The 21,565-nt window shown below is 39.8% G+C and overlaps 2 protein-coding genes across 3 annotated transcripts in view; both read left to right on the top strand.

Moving 5' to 3' along the window:
• The window catches only part of cv-c (crossveinless c), a 95,328-nt gene extending 90,839 nt beyond the window's left edge, over positions 1 to 4,489 (top strand). For both annotated transcript variants that reach the window (XM_065867144.2, XM_065867145.2), the window contains 5 exons: positions 175 to 1,825; positions 2,202 to 2,688; positions 2,837 to 3,109; positions 3,178 to 3,357; positions 3,421 to 4,489. In XM_065867144.2, coding sequence (XP_065723216.2) covers positions 175 to 1,825; positions 2,202 to 2,688; positions 2,837 to 3,109; positions 3,178 to 3,357; positions 3,421 to 3,535 — 2,706 coding nt within the window. In that variant the 3' untranslated portion in view covers positions 3,536 to 4,489. The remainder of the gene's footprint in view (positions 1 to 174; positions 1,826 to 2,201; positions 2,689 to 2,836; positions 3,110 to 3,177; positions 3,358 to 3,420) is intronic.
• A 15,736-nt stretch (positions 4,490 to 20,225) lies between these two features.
• soti (scotti) lies at positions 20,226 to 21,309 on the top strand. The gene has a single exon (XM_017084506.4). The coding sequence runs from the start codon at positions 20,380 to 20,382 to the stop codon at positions 20,824 to 20,826; it is 447 nt and encodes a 148-aa protein (XP_016939995.4). The 5' UTR covers positions 20,226 to 20,379; the 3' UTR covers positions 20,827 to 21,309.
• The last annotated feature ends 256 nt before the right edge of the window (positions 21,310 to 21,565 follow it).

Here is a 21,565-nt window from a genome sequence, read left to right as displayed (position 1 = left end):
TCAATAGATGTAAGAGCATATCATATATGAGCTTAACCTTGCGCTTAGAGTAGCAATTGAATACTAATCTGTTATCATAACAGAGATTATAATTCCCATAATTCATCATAGGTTTCCTTACCCCTTGTATTATATCGTTAAAACCCTTTCTCCTAATTAATTACCATCTCTCAGCAAAAGGAGGAATCGGATGATGAGAACTTCGCCCTGAGCGAGCACTGGACATTCCAACCGCACATTCGCCGCTGGTCGCGGATCGGGGAGATGGGCCTGGAGCTGCCGCCTCCGGGATTGCTGAGCCTGAACGTGGAGAAGACGGAGAGCTCGTCGAAGGAGTCGAGTCCGGATCGGTTCGAGGAGGATGGCGCTGGGATCACGCTGGTGATTCCCGGGTGCAGCAAGGCCAGTGGTGGCGTGGCCACCGATGGCTCCTCCCTGGGCGAGGGCTCCGATGGCGGTCGCTTGAGGAGAAGTGGCAGCGAGCGGATCAAGGATCAGGCCAAGGCCCTGCTGAGGAGGGTGGAGTCCATCAAGTCGCGACGTCGCAAGCGACAGAATCGCGAGAATGTGGTGATCAGTGGACCCACTGTGCTGGACCTTTCGCAATTCAACCAGCGGAGTAGTCTGCGCAAACCGGATGCCGTTTATTCCACCCCGCCCTCACCATCGGCCTTGAGCCCCATGCACACATTCCCCAAGGCGCCGTTCTTCGGCAACGACCTCAAAGTGCCCAGTCACAGCGAAAACTTCCTGAGTCCCAATCGCTCCAGCCCCAAGAGGACGCCCACCACTCCCCGCTCGATGAGGACCAGCCCGCTGCACTTCTTCTCCAGTCCCATGTCGCAGCTGAAGGAGGGCAAATCCGATGATTCCTCGTCCTACTACAGCGACAGTCAGGAGTCCTCGACGGGGGGTAAGTTGTCCCTGAGGAAACCCTCCAAGGCCCGAAGATTCCTGCAGCGCACGGGCAAGGTGGATGACATAGGTGCCCATTCCGACTCGGAGTGTCATCAGGGAAGGAAGCTCCTCATCAAGGATGCCAATTCCAATACCACAGAGGTCAAGATCAAGAAGTTGACACGCGGTGGATCCCTGAACTTGGGCAAGGATCCCAAGAAACGCGAAGGTTTCCGCTCCTCATCTTTCCGCTCGCGAAGCACCTCTCGCAAGGAACCCAAGAATGATGAAGATCAGGCTGGTGGTGGTGCCACAAATGGTGGCTCCAAGCGACAGCCGGTGGTGCGTTGGCACAGTTTCCAGATGGAGGAGCGCCCCAATATGATATTCCGCAAGTGTTTCTCCAAGAAAATCGAGCCACTGCAGGAGGATTCGGGTGGCATGCCCTTTGCCGCCATGTCAGCTGGTCAACTGCAGATTATCCGGAAACTGGCCCTGGTCACCTTAACTGGACACATGGAGCGATACTGCCCGTCCCATCGATCCGGCTGGAACTGGGAACTGCCCAAGTTCATCAAAAAAATCAAGATGCCGGACTACAAGGACAAGAAGGTGTTCGGCGTGCCGCTCCTGATGATCCTCCAGCGCAGTGGCCAAACACTTCCCACAGCCGTGCGAGCTGCCTTCCGTTGGCTGCAGCTAAATGCCCTCGACCAGGTGGGAATCTTCCGGAAAAGTGGAGGAAAGTCAAGGATCATCAAGCTGCGCGAACAGATCGAAGTCTCCGATTCCACCGCCGAGTGCATGGATGTCTTCGATCTGCAGCAGGCCTACGATGTGGCCGACATGCTGAAGCAGTATTTCCGCGAGCTGCCCGAATCCCTGCTGACCACCAAGATGTCCGAGACCTTTGTGGCAATCTTTCAACGTGAGTATAAAAAATACAATTTGATTTCTTATCCAGAAAAAATTAGAAGAATTAAAGGCAAAACTTAATAGAAATCTTAAAACAAAAATGTCCTTCTATTTTTAAGAAGCTGGGATGCACATATTTATTTTTAATATTAACGAAATAGAGTTTAAATTTTCCCATAATATAATATATAAATTCTCAAAATATTGTTGGTCTGTAAACTCTTTTTTCGAATGAATCCATTCAGTAAATCAAGATTCAAGCAAGTCTCTTAAGGCCCTTACCCATTTTAGTTAAGTATTTAGGAGTACCAATTTTTCTAAATGTTTTGTAATGAAATCAATAATACTTTATCTTTTATAAAATACCCTTTGGTGCCATTTATCTCCAGATCTCCCCGCCGAAGTGCGTCTGGATGCGGTGCAGTGTGCCGTGCTCCTGCTGCCCGACGAGAACCGGGAGATCCTGTACGTTCTTCTCGAGTTCCTGACCATTGTGGCGGCCAACTCGCAGCAGAACCAGATGACCAGCAACAACCTGGGCGTCTGCCTGGCCCAGTCCATCTTCCACTCGTCCATCTCGACGGGTTCCGCCTCCGTTTCCGCCTCACCACGTCGCAAGGGCAAGGGATCCGGCATGCCGGACATGAAGGAGCTGGCCGAGGCCAAGGCCTCGCACGAGTGCCTCTCCTTCATGATCGAGCACTACAAGCAGATCTACACGGCCGCCAAGGAGAAGCTGGCCAAGTGCAACTTCAGCTACATGGAGGAGTCGAAGCCCCTGCCCCTGGAGGCTCTCGGCGAGGGCATGCAGTTCCACAACTGGCGGGGATACCTCTACGAGTGCACCAGTGCCACCATTAAGGAGGGTCGTGAAAAGTGAGTTGATAATATTATTTCTTTAAAAAAAGTTCCTCTATCCAATTTAGTATTTGAAATTTAGTATTTCCTTTATTTAGTTAAATAAAAATCACCATAAATATGATTATTATATTTATTTCTAATGCTTTCTTTTAATCCCTCTCAGAACCCGCGGCTGGTTTAGCGTTAACTCGCTGAATGACAGCAATGTGGACATTGCCTACAAGAAGGTGGGCGATGGTCATCCTCTGAGACTCTGGCGCTGCACCACGGAGATCGAAGGACCCCCAAGGGAGGTCCTTGAGTTCGTGATCAAACAAAGAGCCACGTGGGACACGAATTTACTGCAATGCCAGACGGTCAAGAAACTGGACGATCGCACGGAGATCTATCAGTATGCCTTGGACGGCCAGCTCTCCACGGACTTTTGTGTGTTGCGGTATGTTAGGATTAGAATATTCTAAATTAGTTAATACATTTAATTTAATTATGTATTTCCTGTATTAGTTCCTGGCAAACTGATTTGCCGCGCGGTGCCTGCGTTATAGTGGAGACCTCTATAGATCATGCCAAGGCCAAGCCTCTTTTCGGGGCGGTAAGGGGCGTGGTCCTGGCCTCCAGGTATCTCATTGAGCCCTGTGGCAGCGGCAGATCCAGGGTTATGCATCTGGCCAGAGTGGATGTTAAGTAAGATTATATATTTAAATATTTTTAAATTAATAAAATAATCAAATAATTGCCTATTTTTAGGGGCAAGACACCGGAGTGGTACAACAAGAACTACGGTCATATATGCTCGCATTACCTTTCCCGCATTCGATTGGCCTTCAAACACGTGGCCGATGGACCCGAAAGCAAGGTCTAAACGATCAAAATATATACAAAAAAGGGATCTAATCATCTGTTTGATGGTTGTTCGCTGTATTCGTTGTCTGTCGCAAAACTGACGCATTTATACGTAAACATATGATAGCTGGAGGATCGGAATAGCCCCGCACTTCGAACAACCCAACGATTACGCAAGAAAACCCAATTAAAACCCATGGACCACAAACACGAGCTTCAGTTTCATCCCGACCAAAAGCGATGAAGCGAGACCAGAGAGAATATATTCTTGTACATACACCTTGTAGGTTTCTTAATTTAGTTTTCGACTTAGATTTAACTACTTAGTTTACTGTATTATATTTATACGTGGTCTTAATTTATACGACAATAGCAATCTAACATCCAAAATACTCAACACACGTAAATATCACAAAGTATATCTTTAACGATTTCTCTTGCTAAAGTTTACATCTACGTTTACGGCACTCCAAATCTTTAATGTTAATTAGTTTGTAGTCTTGGCAATATGTTAAAAAACGTATATTCGGAAAAGAGCAGAAAACAGCAAATGCAAAAGCAACCTTAAAATGTGTAAAGCAAATTCAACTAGTCAAATTTAATACGTTTAAGTTAAAGTACTAACCCCAAATACACTCATTGATTTGGCTTCAGATATCGATTGATTGATTGATTGACACCGCATTACCTGAGTATGTGCCCGTTGATCCAATAAAAAGTATGATTGTTTCCATTGTGCGGTGTGAAATCGGAATTATTATCACTATCGTTAGTTTATGGATGTGCCCTAAGATCCCCGATCAATATATATATACTATACTATATACTATAGTTTTATATGTGTCTATATAAATACGCTACCACATAAATCTATAATCGAGTGTTCGAAGGGAGCAGTAACTCAAATATTCGATGCATAAAGCAAATCGCAATAAAAGTGCATATTATGGAAATGCGAACAATATAAACCAAATATATTACGTCCATTGTTTTTGGGGAAGTTCTTGAAACTGTAAATGAAAATAACCTCCTAATATTAATGTATAGAAAAGCAGAAGCTTCATTTTCTTTCAAAAATAAATTCAAAGTTGGCGCGCTGGTGGCGCTTAAAAGTATGCTTTAAATAATTCAACTTTGTTCGAATTCGCCCGGCCTAGTTCGAAATTTAACCGCTACGCGCGAATTCGCCGTACTCCGAAAAACAATTACTAGGAAACTCGAAGGGAAAAGAGCAGCGCCACCTACACGGGCAACATTAGCAAGCGCCATCTACTTGGACAGCTACAACAACTCAAACGGTTAAGCGAATTCAAACGATACATTATTTATCGGCGCCAAAAAATAAACGATTCAAATTAATTCAATTATATGGAAAAAATGGGGTTACATAAACAGTTTGACTTGTCTATGGCTTTGAAAATAAACAACCACGAATTCTGCTATTTATTTGTAAAAAGAGTTGAACAATTACTGAAGACAACATTTTTCAAAATTTGAGATCCTTGGATTTTTGAGTAATAATTGAAAATTATTCAAAAACGGTTTTTGATAATACATTTCGCATTGCCTAAAAACTAATTCAAACTGGAATACATTAATAAAACCAAAAACACTACATAAAACACTAATAATTTAATAGATTTTTATGGAACCTGGGTCCGAGTTTCCCAAGCACTCATTTATGAAAACCCGTTCCACTCGGACCCATTAGCCGCGACTATCATAATACCAACTTATTGGCAGTTTAAAAACAACGGAGCCTTGTTGCTCTCTAATTGACTGCCGCCCAGGCGAGGCGTCGACTAATAAATTGACAGCCGGGCACACGAATGGCCGGGAAAGCCCACCTCTCTCGCTGGTTTACACATGTCGGGCACAAACTGTCGCTAATTGTGCCCCGGCAGCCCCAAAAACTGACCCCGAAAAAAGCTTTGCGAAAGCAAGGCGCTTACACACTCACACACTCGCGTTCGTTCCCCATTTCCCCCCGCGCACAAGCGACAGACATTAAAAGTCCATTAAAAAATTATGTTCGCCATGGCGTGCTCGACTCCTGTTGGGGCGTTTGATTGTGTGCGAAGAGGTCCCGACTTGGGCGAAGGCAATTTGTGCACTCGAAAAAAAATTATTGCGATATTTGCAAATGGAGTTCATAGGAAACTTACAAGAGCAGAGGAACAAAGCTTTTCTGGAAACAAAAATCCTTTTTCAGGGATTATTCCGAGCAATTTTAAAGATCATTGTTATATTTTTATAACCATTATCATATTTTCTTTAACTAAGAAATATTTAATAAACACAAATATTAATACAATAAAATACCAAATAATATATATAACAATGATAATACATAACATTTATAATACAATTTCCAGGAACAAACAATCATCTCGCAGGAATTTTATATACCTTTTTAAGAACCTTTTGTTTTATATGATCAATAATTGTATCAGGCATCTAGAAGTCATACTGGTCCAGTTTCAACGTCTTTGTCAAATCCAATGAAATTATTTTTACTTTGCTGCATCCAAACCATCGGAAAAAATTTTCGAGTAGTTGACAGACCACATTTCAATTTTAAGTTATGAACAACATAATACTCGAATCCAAAAATGACTTCGTGGTCCTGTTTCTTTCGAGACGTTTTATTTCTTTTAGTTACACACATGTCCATCAGGTAAGACTACTTTAAATAAACTGTAAATATGTTCTAGTCTTACCGGTATATAAAGGAGAAAGCCCTAGCAAGCACACCCTCAGTTGATTAAAAAATCTCAACCAATGATGAACACAGTCGATCGTAATTCAAGCATTATAGTAGATTCTCAATATGTTCTTGGTAACAACAAACAAGTTATAGTTAAGGAGCTGGCGTTCATGCCTGCTGAAACTGTTATACCAATTTTTTTGCATTTCAATATTTATATATTTTCTCCAATTGTAAATTTCTTTTAAAGCTATTGCCTTTATTACTTAGAAATACTGACTTATAAGTAAAAAAAATATTATAATAATATTCCAAGCTTGTTAAGGATGTTGCTACTTTCTCAAATAGTATTTAGAATAACTTATCCTTCTCTAGGAAATGTTTGATTCACTCAAAATATTTTCCACATGGCTGCATTTGGGTAATTTCCCCTCTAAGACATTGACTTTGTTACCAAGCAACACACTCTTGTAAATACTGATATTATTATTATAATAAAAACTCAAGCTCAATAGGGTCATCATCCATTCCCTCAGTGTAAAACTGGCGACCTTAATGGCCCAGTTGAGACTATATTTAGAGTGCAAGAAACTACTGCTGCTGCTGCAGTCAGGCAAGGCATAATTGTAATTGCAAATTGCATATTGCGATGTTGCGATGTTGCCCACATGCAGTGACATCGATTGCAGCGGCGGCGGCAGCGACGGCAATGCAAATGTCCAACGTATTGATTGCATTAATTAATTAATTTGTGACTTAATTTCATGGGCTTGCGGCAATCAGCGCGCCATGCACGCACCGCTGCCAAAATGTATTAATATTGCACTGAGGACCAAAAGACCGAAAGACTGAAAAAGTCGACGCGCCGCGGCAACTGATGCGGCGCACGTGTGTGTGTTTGCCTTGTTATTAATTGAAATTTAATGGCACAAAATATTTTTATTTATTTATTCGACTGCAATTGCATTTATGCGCACTTCCGTCGCCCCCACACACGCATTTTGCAGCAGCAACATCCACCAGAAACAACAGCAACATTCGATGGCACCGCCGTCGGCGGCTGGCATTTAACATCAAAAGCCCTGCCCAGACCAGACCTGCCACGCCCCCTGCCCCCACTCCCCCTGGTTATATGGCCAACGAGCTTGTAATTGATTTCACTTAAAAATTAAATAATGCATGCGGTTTTTACTGTAAAATGGATTTTCCAAATGCTGCCGTTTCTTTTCGCATTTGCCACTCCTTCTCTATCGCTCCCTTGGCCGCTGCCCGCGTTAAATTAAATATGAAAATAAATATCAACATAATTGAAATGGCAACGAAGGCGGCAGGAGCAGCGGAAAAACAGCGGAGGAAAAAGTAAAATCAGCAAAGGCAGCCAAAGCGACCGACACTGTGCAGCTGGGCGACGTAATTGATGAAATTATTTAAGAATTATTTCACAAATGCGGCGTGACAATTATGCGGGACTATAGCCCAGATCATGAACTGAGTGCAGAGAGAAAAATTAGGGGAGCAGAAGAAAACCAATATACAAACCAATAAACCAGACATCTATAAATATTTAACTAAATAAAAATTATCTAAATATTTTTAAACAAAGCCATAGATAGATTTGTGTGACAAAGAATCACAGTCGATCTTTTAGCTGTTCGCCTAGATTTCGCTAAGCTACGATTAAAAAACAGCTTAAAATATGAGGATTTTGGACTAAAATATCCGCTCTAAAAAGTCAGTGTATTGGCTGAAAAAATGCAAATAAAAGTCAGAATAAGAATTGTCATACCTCGTTGAACTCGTAATTTAATTTCCAATCGTTTGGCATTAAAACCTGGCAATTTTTAATTTTTGCCACTTTTGGCAAAAATAAGTGATGTTACCCCTTTCAAAAAATGCGAAAATTGGTCAAAAAAAAAATTTTCTTTAAAGTGATTGGAATCGTTAGCATAGGTTAAAAGCTGCTCAAAACAGTTGATCTTTTAGCTGTACGCCTTGTTTTGGCAAAATTACGATTGAAAAACCACGAAAAATAGGAGCCTTTTTGAACAAACTATCAATCCCATATTTTAACCCTAAAAAAACAGTATTTTGACTGGCATAATGTAAATAAAGGTCAGAATGATGAGTTTCATACCTCGTTGAGCTCGTAATTTAATTTCCAATCTCTTGGCATTCAAACCCAGAAATTTTTTATTTTTGCCATTTTTTGCCAAAAAATATGATGTATCCCCTTAAAAAAATGAAAAAATTGGTAAAAAATATAAATTTTTCTTAAACTGGTCTGGATTGTTCGCAGAGGTTTCAAGCTGTTCAAAACAGTCCGTCTTTTAGCGGTACGTCTTCATTTTGCTTAACTATGACTAAATAAAACTAGAAATCACAGCATTTACAACCAAATTATGAATCCCATTTTTGACATTAAAAAAAAGAATTCAAAGCACTAAAAAAAAATATACATTCAAAAATACAACAGTGGTTAACAATTCTAAAATCATATCATCAGATATACCTAGTAAACTCAAAATATTGATTAAAATATTTGTAATAATTAAGAGAATAATTTAGTTCTTATTTTGATTTTATTTTATTTTATTGTACCTAAGAATTATCAAACAACCAAAAGCTACCCAATTTCTTTCCGTGCATTGTGCGTATTAAAATGGGCAAATAATAAAGCAGAAATTGTATTTAAACGCAGCCTGTAATTAATTATCTGCATTGGCCGCCTCTCCGCGACGGAGGAGTTCTGTGTTGATCGCATGCCAAACAGTGCCCACAATAAATTAATGAACCGAAAAACAATTATCATAAATAGCAGCGGCAGGCTGCGCACTCGCTACACTTTTGCCCTGAACTGATTCGCAATTCCACGTTGTTCCGAATTCTTTGTGAAATATTTAACATATTGCAATTACAATTTGCGATAAATAAATACAAAATGACATTCTCTCAATTGATTTTTAGCATAAAACCGAATTTGCACTCGATATATACATAATTGCTGGCAATTTCCCTTTAATTTTGCATTTAAAAATAATACGCTGACACTCGAAACAGAGCGAAACAGAAATTCCCGAGAACTCCAACGCCCCAATGCCAACTAAAGCAAAATGCTTTTATGGTTTTCTGCTTTCGACCAGCAATATCTCTTGCCTTAATTAATTAAAAATTATATTTGCATTCATTTTCGCCTTTATTCTTGACATGCAATCGCCGGGGCAATAAAAAATACAAATTCCTGCACATTTCCACGAACATTGCTTGCGACAGAGGGACTGCAAAAAAAAAGTATCTGGAGAAAAGGCAACAGAGGCGGCGGCAATTAAAACGCGAAATCGCCAGGCACTTGGTCTACTTGGCATTTGGATTCCCAGACCTGCTCGGCAAATGTTTGTTGCGCTGGCTAATTCGCTTTAAAAGTGTTTGAAGCTCCGGGTCTCGAGTGTCCGCATATGGCGGCGATTGGGATAGCGATTCCATTCTGATGCCGATTCCAATGCGGATTCCATGCCGATTCCCTGAGAACTGGGAACTCAGAACTCAGAACTGGGCACTTGCGAACTGCCGGCTAATCAGCGGCACGTCAAACGCCTACGCAAGAATGCGCCCGCGGAAAAAGCGAAATGCGAATCGCGAGTTGCGAGTTGCGAAACTGGATATGGCAGAGTGGAGGGCTGAAGATGGGGCAGGGATCGGAGGATGCGGCTAAAGACGATGACAGGGCAGGCAATCCAAATCCAGGCCACCAGTGGAGGCAATCGACAATTGTCTTGGGCAACTGCGAGGCTCCAAGGGGCTAAAAGTTGGCGTTGCGACAAATTTCCATACCATGTAGTCATAGAACTCCAGGGGCATATCAGTTTGTAAAGTAAAATATTTTAACATACCATTTACCTCAATAATAGCACATTATATACATTAAAAATTCCAATATTTAATATCTAATACAATTAGTTGATATTCTCGTTAGTTCTACGACAAAAATGTTGGTCATAAAAATCTTTAAAATGTCACAGTAGGCAATCATTTCATTTTATAACACTTCGATGGAAATAAAATATGGCTCAATTTATTTAAATTCCAGGAAATGAAAGAATTGTTTTCCAAGCATTTTTAAATGGAATGAAAATATTTATTCGGAATATTTGGGAGCTATTTCGTTTCTTACTTGTAATCAATAAAAATATCATTATAAGCTAATCTATAAAATGCCCCGAAAACAAAATTATTATCATGCTATAAAATTTGACATTCAATTAAAACTAATCAATAAAAATATTATTATAAACTCGTCTATAAAAATCCTCCGAAAACAACATTATTATTTTAGACTTTAATTTAAAGCGTGCTAGAAACTTTAACATTCAGTTAACCCGAGGTCTGTGTGTGATTCGTTTGAAACATTTGACCATCAATGTATCTTTTTTGGTAAGATACTTTACAGGGTAGCAACCATTCGGCTTTCTGGATGGCAGTGAAGTTACTCGATCTTACTTTTATTCTTGGCCTAGCGCCCTTCCCCTCCAGGGCGTCTTTGGCAGCCCCCTGGCCCTCATTTTGTTTGTCTTTGCCCGTTTTGCGTGCGCACTTTTAATTGCAATTGAATTTTAATTACTGCGTTGTCAGCAAAGAATGTTGCAGCCAGTCGTTTAAGTGCCGACAGGCAGGGCGAGAAGAGACAATGAGTTGGGAGCTCCACGAGCAACAGGAGCAGCAGCAACATCGCAACATCCCCAGCAGCAACATGAGCCGGGAAAGCAGGAGGAGATCGGGGGAGCTGGAGGATGAGGCTGCTCCAGCTGCTCCTGACGGGATGGTCCAGCTCTAGCCACAGCTCCTCCTTTTCCCGCTTCTTTGACTTACTTTACAGCTTTGTCGTCGTCGAGAGGCAGCAATTAAATGAACGACAGCCGACGGCAGTTGACGTTTTAAAAGTCGCGTTTGCGTTTGCGTTTGCCCTCGACGTTGCCTTTGCCTTTCATTAATCAGCAGCAATATAAATGTGATGATCCGATAACGTTTATCGACTGCTGATGACTCTATTTACTGCCCCCCAGCCATGGGCGCAGATAACCTAATGAGAATCCCCACCCACCATGCCCATCCGCAATTAGGAATGTCTGGCCTTTTGATTGAGTCTTGTGAATCGCGACTGATGGGCTCTTGTCTGGCGCTCAGACAATTTAGCCAAGATTCAAGATGCTTTGGGTAAATTCATCAAACGCCTTATAATTGATTTAAGATTTATCAGCGACTTAATGGGCAGTTAAAAGTTAAAGGTTGGGAGTAACCGGTACCCCTGGCTGAACGATAAATCTGTTGGAACATGAAAGTTGGTTTAAATTGGGACCCCTATGTAAAATAAATATTTGTATGTATATTATTAAAGAATTCGATGACAAATCCATAGAGGTATCACACGTCTAAATCGGGATCCAATTACCCAAGCTATGAAAGTTAAAAGTGCAGTTTTGGGTTCCCATTATGAACCCCACTCGAAATACGGAAAATTCAAACATGAAAATGGCTTAAAATTTCGTCCCTCGTATAACAGAAATAATTAAATGTTTATTAATAGAGAATTTCACCACAAATTCATAGAGGTATCCCACGTCTTAATCGGGATTTAATTACCAAAGTTATAAAAGTGAGAAGTGCAGTTTTGGGTTCCCATTCTGTAAGCCATTGGAAATACGGAAAAATCGAACATGAAAATGGGTCAAAACTTAGACCCTCGTATAACAGAAATATTTAAATGGTTATTATTAGAGAATTTTTCCACGAATTCATAGAGGTATCCCACGTTTAAATCGGGATCGAATTACCCAAGTTATGAAAGTTAGAAGTCCAGTTTTGGGTCCCCATTCTGTAAGCCATTGGATTTACGGAAAAATCGAACATGAAAATGGGTCAAAACTTAGACCCTCGTATAACAGAAATATTTAAATTGTTATTATTAGAGAATTTTTCCACGAATTCATAGAGGTATCCCACGTTTAAATCGGGATCGAATTACCCAAGTTATGAAAGTTAGAAGTCCAGTTTTGGGTCCCCATTCTGTAAGCCATTTACGGAAAAATCGAACATGAAAATGGGTCAAAATGTAGACCCTCGTATAACAGAAATATTTAAATGGTTATTATTAGAGAATTCTTCCACGAATTCATAGAGGTATCCCACGTTCAAGTCGGGATCGAATTATCCAAGTTATGAAAGTTAGAAGTCCAGTTTTGGGTCCCCATTCTGTAGGCCATTGGATTTACGGAAAAATCGAACATGAAAATGGGTCAAAACTTAGACCCTCGTATAACAGAAATATTTAAATGTAGTTTATTAGAGAATTCCAACACAATTCAAAAGGGGTATCCCACGTTTAAATAGGTATCGAGTTACCCAAGTTATGAAAGTTAAAATTCCAGTTTTGGGTCCCCATTCTGTAGGCCATTGGATTTACGGAAAAATCGAACATGGAAATGGGTCAAAATTTAGACCCTCGTGTAACAGAAATATTGAAATGTTTATTATTAGAGAATTTTGCCACCAATTCAGAGAGGTATCCCACGTTTAAATCGGGATCGAATTACCCAAGTTATGAAAGTTAGAAGTCCAGTTTTGGGTCCCCATTCTGTAAGCCATTGGATTTACGGAAAATCGAACATGAAAATGGGTCAAAACTTAGACCCTCGTATAACAGAAATATTTAAATGTTTGTTATTAGAGAATTTTGCCACGAATTCATAGAGGTATCCCACGTTTAAATAGGTATCGAATTGACCAAGTTATGAAAGTTAGAAGTCCAGTTTTGGGTCCCCATTCTGTAAGCCATTGGATTTACGGAAAAATCGAACATGAAAATGGGTCAAAATTTAGACCCTCGTATAAAAGAAATATTTAAATAGTTATTATTAGAGAATTTTTCCACAAATTCATAGAGGTATCCCACGTTTAAATAGGTATTGAGTTACCCAAGTTATGAAAGTTAGAAGTCCAGTTTTGAGTCCCCATTCAGTAAGCCATTGGATTTACGGAAAAATCGAACATGAAAATGGGTCAAAATTTAGACCCTCGTATAACAGAAATATTTAAATGGTTATTATTAGAGAATTTTTCCACGAATTCATAGAGGTATCCCACGTTCAAGTCGGGATCGAATTATCCAAGTTATGAAAGTTAGAAGTCCAGTTTTGGGTCCCCCTTCTGTAAGCCATTGGATTTACGGAAAAATCGAACATGGAAATGCGTGAAAATTTAGACCCTCGTATAACAGAAATATTTAAATGGTTATTATTAGAGAATTTTTCCACGAATTCATAGAGGTATTCCACGTTTAAGTCGGGATCGAATTACCCAAGTTATGAAAGTTAGAAGTCCAGTTTTGGGTCCCCATTCTGTAAGCCATTGGATTTACGGAAAAATCGAACATGAAAATGGGTCAAAATTTAGACCCTCGTATAAGAGAAATATTTATAAGGTTATTATTAGAGAATTTTTCCACGAATTCATAGAGGTATCCCACGTTTAAGTCGGGATCGAATTACCCATGTTATGAAAGTTAGAAGTCCAGTTTTGGGTCCCCATTCTGTAAGCCATTGGATTTACGGAAAAATCGAACATGAAAATGGGTCAAAATTTAGACCCTCGTATAACAGAAATATTTAAATGTTTATTATTAGTCTATTTCGCCACAAGTTTATAAAGGTATCCCACGTTTTAATCGGGATCCAATTACTCAAGTTATAAAAGTTAGAAGTACAAATTTGGGTTTTGGGAAAAATCGATCATGAAGATTGGTTAAAATTTAGACCCTCGCATACAGAAATACTTTAATAATCAATGAATTCCACCACAAATTCATAAAGATATTAATTCTATAACATTTAAAAGAAAGATAGAAAAAAGTTGTTGCATACTTCCTTATATTTTAATAGAAGATTTAAAATGTCCTCTAAAGCAACACCACAGTTTCTGAAATGGCCGACAATAGATTTAGAGTAGAAATTTGTCTGCCAAGTCAGGTGCACAGAAATGGGACCACTTACTTATAGATAGACCCAAAAATGAGCCGACTGCGGGTGACATTTTCCCCGGGGCAGCCAACTCCACCAATCAACGGCGAAAATAACAAAATGTCAAACAGAACGCATGCAACAATTTATTTAAATACCTCAACCTCATCAAATTTAAGTTAACACACCCCAAGCATCAGCATCAAGCATTACGACAGACGACGGGGCCAGAGCGAAATGAAAATGAAAATTCAATTTTCCACCTAAACGCAGACACCGCATCAATTTTGAAAATGCTTTTGCCCGGCAATGAAAACGATTTGTTGTGTTTGACGAAGAGCCAGTTGGCGAGTGGTGGCCCAACGGGGCAAAGGGTGTGGAAAATCCGGGGGAAAATCCAAGGGGAAAGTGGCAAAGGAACCCAAGTGGAGCCCAGACAGAGAGCACCACTCAAACGGCAGCCAAGAAGTCAACGCAGAACGACGTCGTCGTTTCGGATGTCGATGCTAAAGAGATGCAGGCGGTTCGAAACTGCACGGGGAAACTAAAGGGTAGGGAAAATGGACGGGAGTAACAACACTGAGATTAAAGCAGTATAAGTTATGCATTCAAAAGTATTTGTGCTAATTAAATGGCTTGTTTTTAAGCGGATAAGAAGGGGAAATATTATTTATTTTAGCATTTTTGGGTCTTAAAATTACTTAGGAATGTACTCATTACATTTAGTTACCTCAAAATAAAAAATGAAACTATTTAACTAAGGAATTAGCTTAAATTCAATATTAAAAAAAAAAATTTGTATGTTTTTATCTCTCTTATTCCCAATAAAATGGAACTTCCTTGCTAACTAAGTAATTACTTTATAAAAAGTATTGCATACTTTTCAGTCATTCATTTTTTAATAGATAATTAATAATATTAAGATTAAAGAAACCGCTTTTTAAATATTTTTAATATTTTCGGCACCGCAATAGATGCAAGAATTTCTCTTCTAGACACTAATATATTAGGTAAGGTATATTGGAAAAAATCTCCATATGGAATCTTTGTTTTAATACATGGATCAAGACATTATTGGACAAGCCAAAATAGTTTCTAACAATGTTTTTATTAAATTGAATTTCATTAAATTAATTTGTTTATTATGCATATCGTTTTGGAACGTGTAGCAATTGCTCCTCGCCTTTTCGGTTGCTGTCAACGACGAACCCAGGGATATGGATGTGGTTGTAGGATGAGAGTGGGCTCCCCGACTCGAACTGCAGACAATTAAAATAGCTTTGTGGTGTGCGTGCGTCAATTGCCGGGGCGCCCACACACACACATGCACACATTCACAGCGGTATCTTGTATCTTACGGATAATCTCTGCGTGTTGATTTATGCAACAATTTCCAGTGTTTTGATCGATCATTCCTATTGCCATTCCCATTCGACTTAACCCTTTCGAGAGCACGCTCCCGCCGAAAGAGCCCAGCAACCCGACTATATTAAAAACATTTAATTAGCTTTTATTGACCATTAAGATTCCAATCGTGGCTGGAACAGTAGCGGCCACAGCATGGAATACACCCACCACCGCTTTCTACAACACTTATTTATACACTTTTAGCTTTATTACTTTTCCACAAAAACATTTTATGGCAGCCAGCAGCAGCAGCATCGAAATATTTATGATATTTACAACACAAAAGAGCGAAAAGTGAGCGAATGGGAAATTTTTGACTAAAATCGAAATAAAAACATACAAATTAATTAAAGTCAATAAAGTAAATTAAATGTGGCCAGGGTCTCGGACCCCTTTTAATGGGCCAACTTCGTAGAGCCCTACGCAATGTCTGATGTATTTATTCCAAGTTTCTGAGTTGTTTATGGCCAAGACCCGAACCCGGACCGCTCCTCCTCTGAGTGATCATCATCATCGCGGCTGGCTGGCATGCACTTCGCTGCCAATTTAATGGCGTTTTTACAACTTGAAAGATTCGTGCCCGACACGCCGTTTTGAGCGATGATGGTTTTTTGGGGGACCCACTCCCACTTCCACACCCCGCCTCCTCCTAAACGCACACCAAATGCAGCGCAGCGAATGTCATTAGAACATAAAAATGATATTAATTGCATGCGAGAGTGCAGTCCAGGGAATGGAGATTGGGAATGGGATTGGGATTGGTAGTGGGAATGGTAGTGGGAATGGGAATCAGGGTGTTTTGTGGCAATGGCACATGGCATGCAATAGAAACGTCAGCGTTATGATGATGGAATATCCCATCCCGAGGTGGTGCCATAGAGATTGCTCGGCCGTTTGAAGACCTATGGCGATCACACGGAGTGAGAAATAAAATAATAGAGTTCCCGGAATCCACACATCAAAACGCGATTATGCCTTATGTACCACCAGGGAATAAGGCATGAGTTAATATGTGATATAAGTTTATCTATGAGGGATATATTTACCTTATAGATATATTTTGAAATATATTAACTCACTCACATCACAATGTGATTATGCCTTATGTACCACCAGGGAATTAAGCATGAAGGAATTTATTTTCTTTATAGATATATTTTGGAATGTATTATCTTTATTTTAATACATTTTTAAAGACATATTTGTATACAACATTATATTTATAATAATAATTAACAGCCAGTTATTATGAAATAAATAATATTCAGGGAGCTTTTATTAGAATATTATTTTAACCGCATGGTTTTTAGCTTGAATTTCATTCCCTAGACTATAAAAAATAACTATTAAACACAAATATTTATGAAAATCTGTATATGCTTCACGTATTTTCCCCCAGTGCCGCAGTTGACACATGGAGATCCATGAAAGTGCCCAGAGCGCCAGAGCGATCCACTTACGTCTGAGTTTTGTGTGTGGTGCTGGTGCTCTTTGATGGAGACGGCTGCCACAGCGATCGCATAGCGCTGATAAATAATAAAAATTAAAAATAAATTAACACCTAGTAAAGATGCAACGGACTGGGGACTGAACACTGAGGACTGGTTTCTCTCTGCCACTTTGTCCCTGCTCTGTCATTACTTGGGACCTGGTTTCGAATGTTGCCGGTCCGCAGACAGCTTAAAAATAGCGCAAAAGTAATTAAAAACGAAAATATAAAAGCAAAAGACAAACGCACGCACATCCACATACCACCAGCCATATAGCAACCCCTCGCTCGAAAAAATAAAAATAAAAATTATGCTCGACTATATTGAATTTAACAAGCGCAACGTCGATGCAGGCGGAGATCAAAGGAGGCTGGGGCTCCATCTCCATGGCGATGGGATAATACGCCTGAAAGTGTTGCCCAGGCCCCTCGATAATGATGATGCTAATGCAGTTGACATTTTATGTGGCCATAGAATGCCGGGCATGGCCGATAATTAAATGCAATAATAATTCAATTTAATTAGCTGGCAGCTGGTGGCTGGCTGCACGTCGGCCAAATGCCCCAAGGGGAGTGTTTAAATATTGATGGATTGATTAGCATAATATTTGGTTTATGATTTCACATTGTTTGGGGATTTGGTTAACGGCGTCAGCGGCAGCGTCGGCTAATTGAAACGCCTTAAAAGAGGTCATTAGTTGGCCAACATCTGTCAAGGGTGTTGATTATGTACTCACAGATAGTGTGAAAACTCTAGCTGCAGGATGGATGTTTATGTATGCAGACAGATGGAGATTGTTTTTAGGTTCGATGAAGTATTTAATAGACTGATGATTTCTTATAATATTTTAAAGGTATATTTAGCTAGCCTTTAAGAACAAAGAAGTGGAACACTATTTTTGTATAAAGAGACAGCTTAGGATCTTCTTTAATTATTTTTATAATTATTATTAATCTTATTTTATTAAATTTATTTTTATTATATATGTTGTTCCTAAAAAACGAATTTAAAAAAAATACCTATATAAGGCAATATAATTACTTAAATCATTTAGTGATAATTCATGTTTAAGATAATTTTTTTTTGCTGTATAATAAAATTATAAATTATTTTTTTTTGTGGTTTTCCTAAAATCTGAAAGCAACATATCTAATTTCCACACAATTGTTTATTGGCTGACAAATCCGATTTAGAGCGAGCTTTTAATAAGCCGCACAAACAGGCTAGAGATACAGATATATCCCTGCCCAGGCGCTTTCAGGGACACAATGGCCGTGCGGGAGATATTTCATTGAATCAATTAACGCTGGACATGGCATAATAATTACTGTCTGTTGCGCACACCAGCACACACCTACAGATGCAGTAAACCACCCACCAAAACCACCCATCCACTAACCCACACACACACAGGCAAGGTCGCCTGAAGCGACGGAGCAGCAGGGACATGTTCGTTTCTTCATTGATAACTGGAAGGGAGCTCATCCTGGCCTCGTTGCTTAACCAACTGTAACAGTCCAACTGAGCGACAGAGAGGCAAGAGCCCCGGAGAAAGAGACAGGGACAGACAGCCAGAGAGAGAGGGCACCAACTGACGCAAACAGAAGACGAAGGATGCAACTCGCACTGGGAGACATTTTAAAGCAGTTCTAGTTAACTTACTGTTATTTTAACCACTACTTTTAAGATTTATAGACTATTTAATGTGTTCTTATTATTAAATGTATTTCATAGCAACCTTCTCTTAAAAGAACTACGGGTTTAAAATGAAATCTTGTTACACTTAGTCATTAAATTAAAATAGTTTTAACCCAAGGGTTAGTAAACCATTAACCTATGGTTAGCTACTATTCTTAAGTATTCCTATCATTAACTGTTTACCCACATTTTCTCATGGCAGTATAATAATACAGTTAAATGATTCACGAATTAGTCTAATATTTCCAATAATTTTAAAGTAAGCCCCACTTTTTTCTCAGTGCAACAGTAAAACAAAAATTTGCCCGTATTAAAGCAAAATAATGAAGTGAAAATGGCAACAATGTGATTACACCCAGTCGTAGACCCAAAGCCATAATAAATTGTTCCACAAGCGAGAGGTCAGATCGTAAGAGCGAGGGAGTGAGGGATAAACAAGAGCGAGAGGGAGCATCTGCGCCGGCGCAGATCGAAATGTTGCCAGCATCTTTGGCAACATGTTGCTCGGGACTAACTTGTTGGATGCAGCATCAGCAGCTCGTCCCATTTCCTTCTCATAATTTCCTCCGGCGGGAAAACTTTTCGCTGCCGCACACACCGATTTGTCTGGCAAACAATTTCCGAAAGGCGATTGCTTAAACGCAATTCGAAAAGTTATTAATTGAGCTGGCCGTAATGAACTCATTTACAGTTCGTAATGTAATGTTCTCCCATTACAGGCACACAAAAACAGCTGCCGATGCCGACTTCCCGATTGCCCGTTTCTGATTCTGATTTCTGAATCCGTAGTACTTGATGGAAACATTACGTCGAGTTAAATTGCTTGTAATGACGCCGATGGGATGCCGGGGAGATTGTGGGGATGGGGGTTAAATAGGGCTAAATGTGTCCAATCACTCGGGGGCGATTGGGATTGGGGTTGGGGTTGGGGCTTGGGTTCTGTACTCTATTCGGAACAGGCAAGCAAATGTCAGACAGCGTTTCTCCATTTGCCACTGGTCGTCGGGGAGCCAGACGTTCTGTTCGATATGGATATGACTACATCTAATGGATACACACAATTCTATCTTATCGCCCCCCATCCCTTCTGGAGGCATGAAAACAGGGGCAAAACTTTCGCCCAAGTGGGATTTGGTAAATGGGCAAGTTACACTTCAATATGGGCTCACATATCATTGCACTTTAATTATGATGACTTCAAGACAATATTTTATTATATATTAAAAGCATTTCATAACTAAGATATTTATTGATTGGTCATCTCAGCCAAATCAGCAATGTATTATATTATTTTTAGGGGAAAAAACTTGTGTTTTATGAAGGATACTTACAAAAATTTTAAGATCAACGTTTCTTTGAAATTTTTGGACACACTTAAATATCAAACAGGTCTGGATTTTTCCTTCAGTTCTATCCAAACTCCAACTCTATAACTACTACTCGCCCACTAAAAACTACAAAGAGAAAACATCGTATCGAATAGCAGATATTTCAAAAAACTGCCGTGTTTATATCGTTGTCGTTTTGGTTCAATTGTGGCTGTTCTGTACTTAGGATGGACGCACCACACAACCTAGAGGGCAGGGATCCCAATGATGAGCTGCGGATCGATCGAATTGGTGATGTGGCGGCTGGAGATGCAGGCGATGACACGGACGAAGGACAGCAACATCCGTTTCGTGGGATGAATCGTCAAATGGCCATCCTGCTGGATGCTCCTCAAGAGCCTCCTTTGGCGAACTGGTTTCCGGCGAGGGAAGGACCGGATGAACCGCCGCGTCTGCGCAAGAAACGTAGTTTCTACACCATAGTCAAGCCATCGTCATCATCCCATAGCCAGGAGCCGGAACAGTGCCTCCTAATGGCCAACGTCACGAGGGCGATGCGTCATGTGCGGGAGGAGCATCGTGAGAAGTACTTCACGAATTACTTAGTCGAGAACATGACCAGTCAGAACTATCCAAATGGTGTGGGACTGCCACAACGCTGGGGTCAGTTCTGATACGTCATACCTTGTCCAGAATACAGAAGATCAAAAGAAACTCTGCGGAGCCTCAGAAGATCGATAGAGCTTTTCGGGATCCCATAGCCCAATATAAACATCCACCACGACTCATTTACTCAGCACTTCTCAACTACTTGGCACTATTGTCCCTTCTCCTCGAGCACACCTATATTAACATACTTAGGACCTGAAAATGTTCGCGATTCAATGCTGTTGAATAAATAACACTAATCAGCAATGTTACATTTTCAGTTTTGGTTCTGTAGTTACAATTTCCAAAATGTTTATTAATGTTTGCCACCAAAAAGAACCACATATAGTTATATTAGAAACACAAATTTAAAAAATTCTTGCTTTCGTCTTTGATCCATTGTATTAAATATATTATATTATTGCCACCAAAAAGAACCACATATTGTTATATTAGAAACACAAATTTAAAAAACACTTGCTTTCGTCTTTGATCCATTGTATTAAATATATTTTAATATTCCTCAAAATAATAATTATATAAATAATAAAAAAAATAATTATATTAATTCTCCCTAAAATATAAAACTTGTCTTTATTTTATAACAGATGGGGAATCCTTCAAGACTATCTATTCATTTCAACTCTACAAAAAAGTAAAAGTTTTATGGGCTATTACTACCAGTTATCTTTCTGTAACCTTTCGGAATCTTTGAAAATAGCCTACTTCTAGGGCTGTTTGGTCAAATCAAACTTCACTTACAGG

The sequence above is a fragment of the Drosophila suzukii genome, chromosome 3 (genome assembly GCF_043229965.1).
Source record: "Drosophila suzukii chromosome 3, CBGP_Dsuzu_IsoJpt1.0, whole genome shotgun sequence".
Lineage (NCBI taxonomy): Eukaryota > Metazoa > Arthropoda > Insecta > Diptera > Drosophilidae > Drosophila > Drosophila suzukii.
Note: the sequence above shows the minus strand (reverse complement) of the source record. Positions and strands in the feature narration are given on the sequence as shown.

Excerpts from the sequence above, each read along its gene's own strand:
- soti (XM_017084506.4), top strand. The coding sequence starts at position 20,380 with ATGGACGCACCACACAACCTAGAGGGCAGGGATCCCAATGATGAGCTG.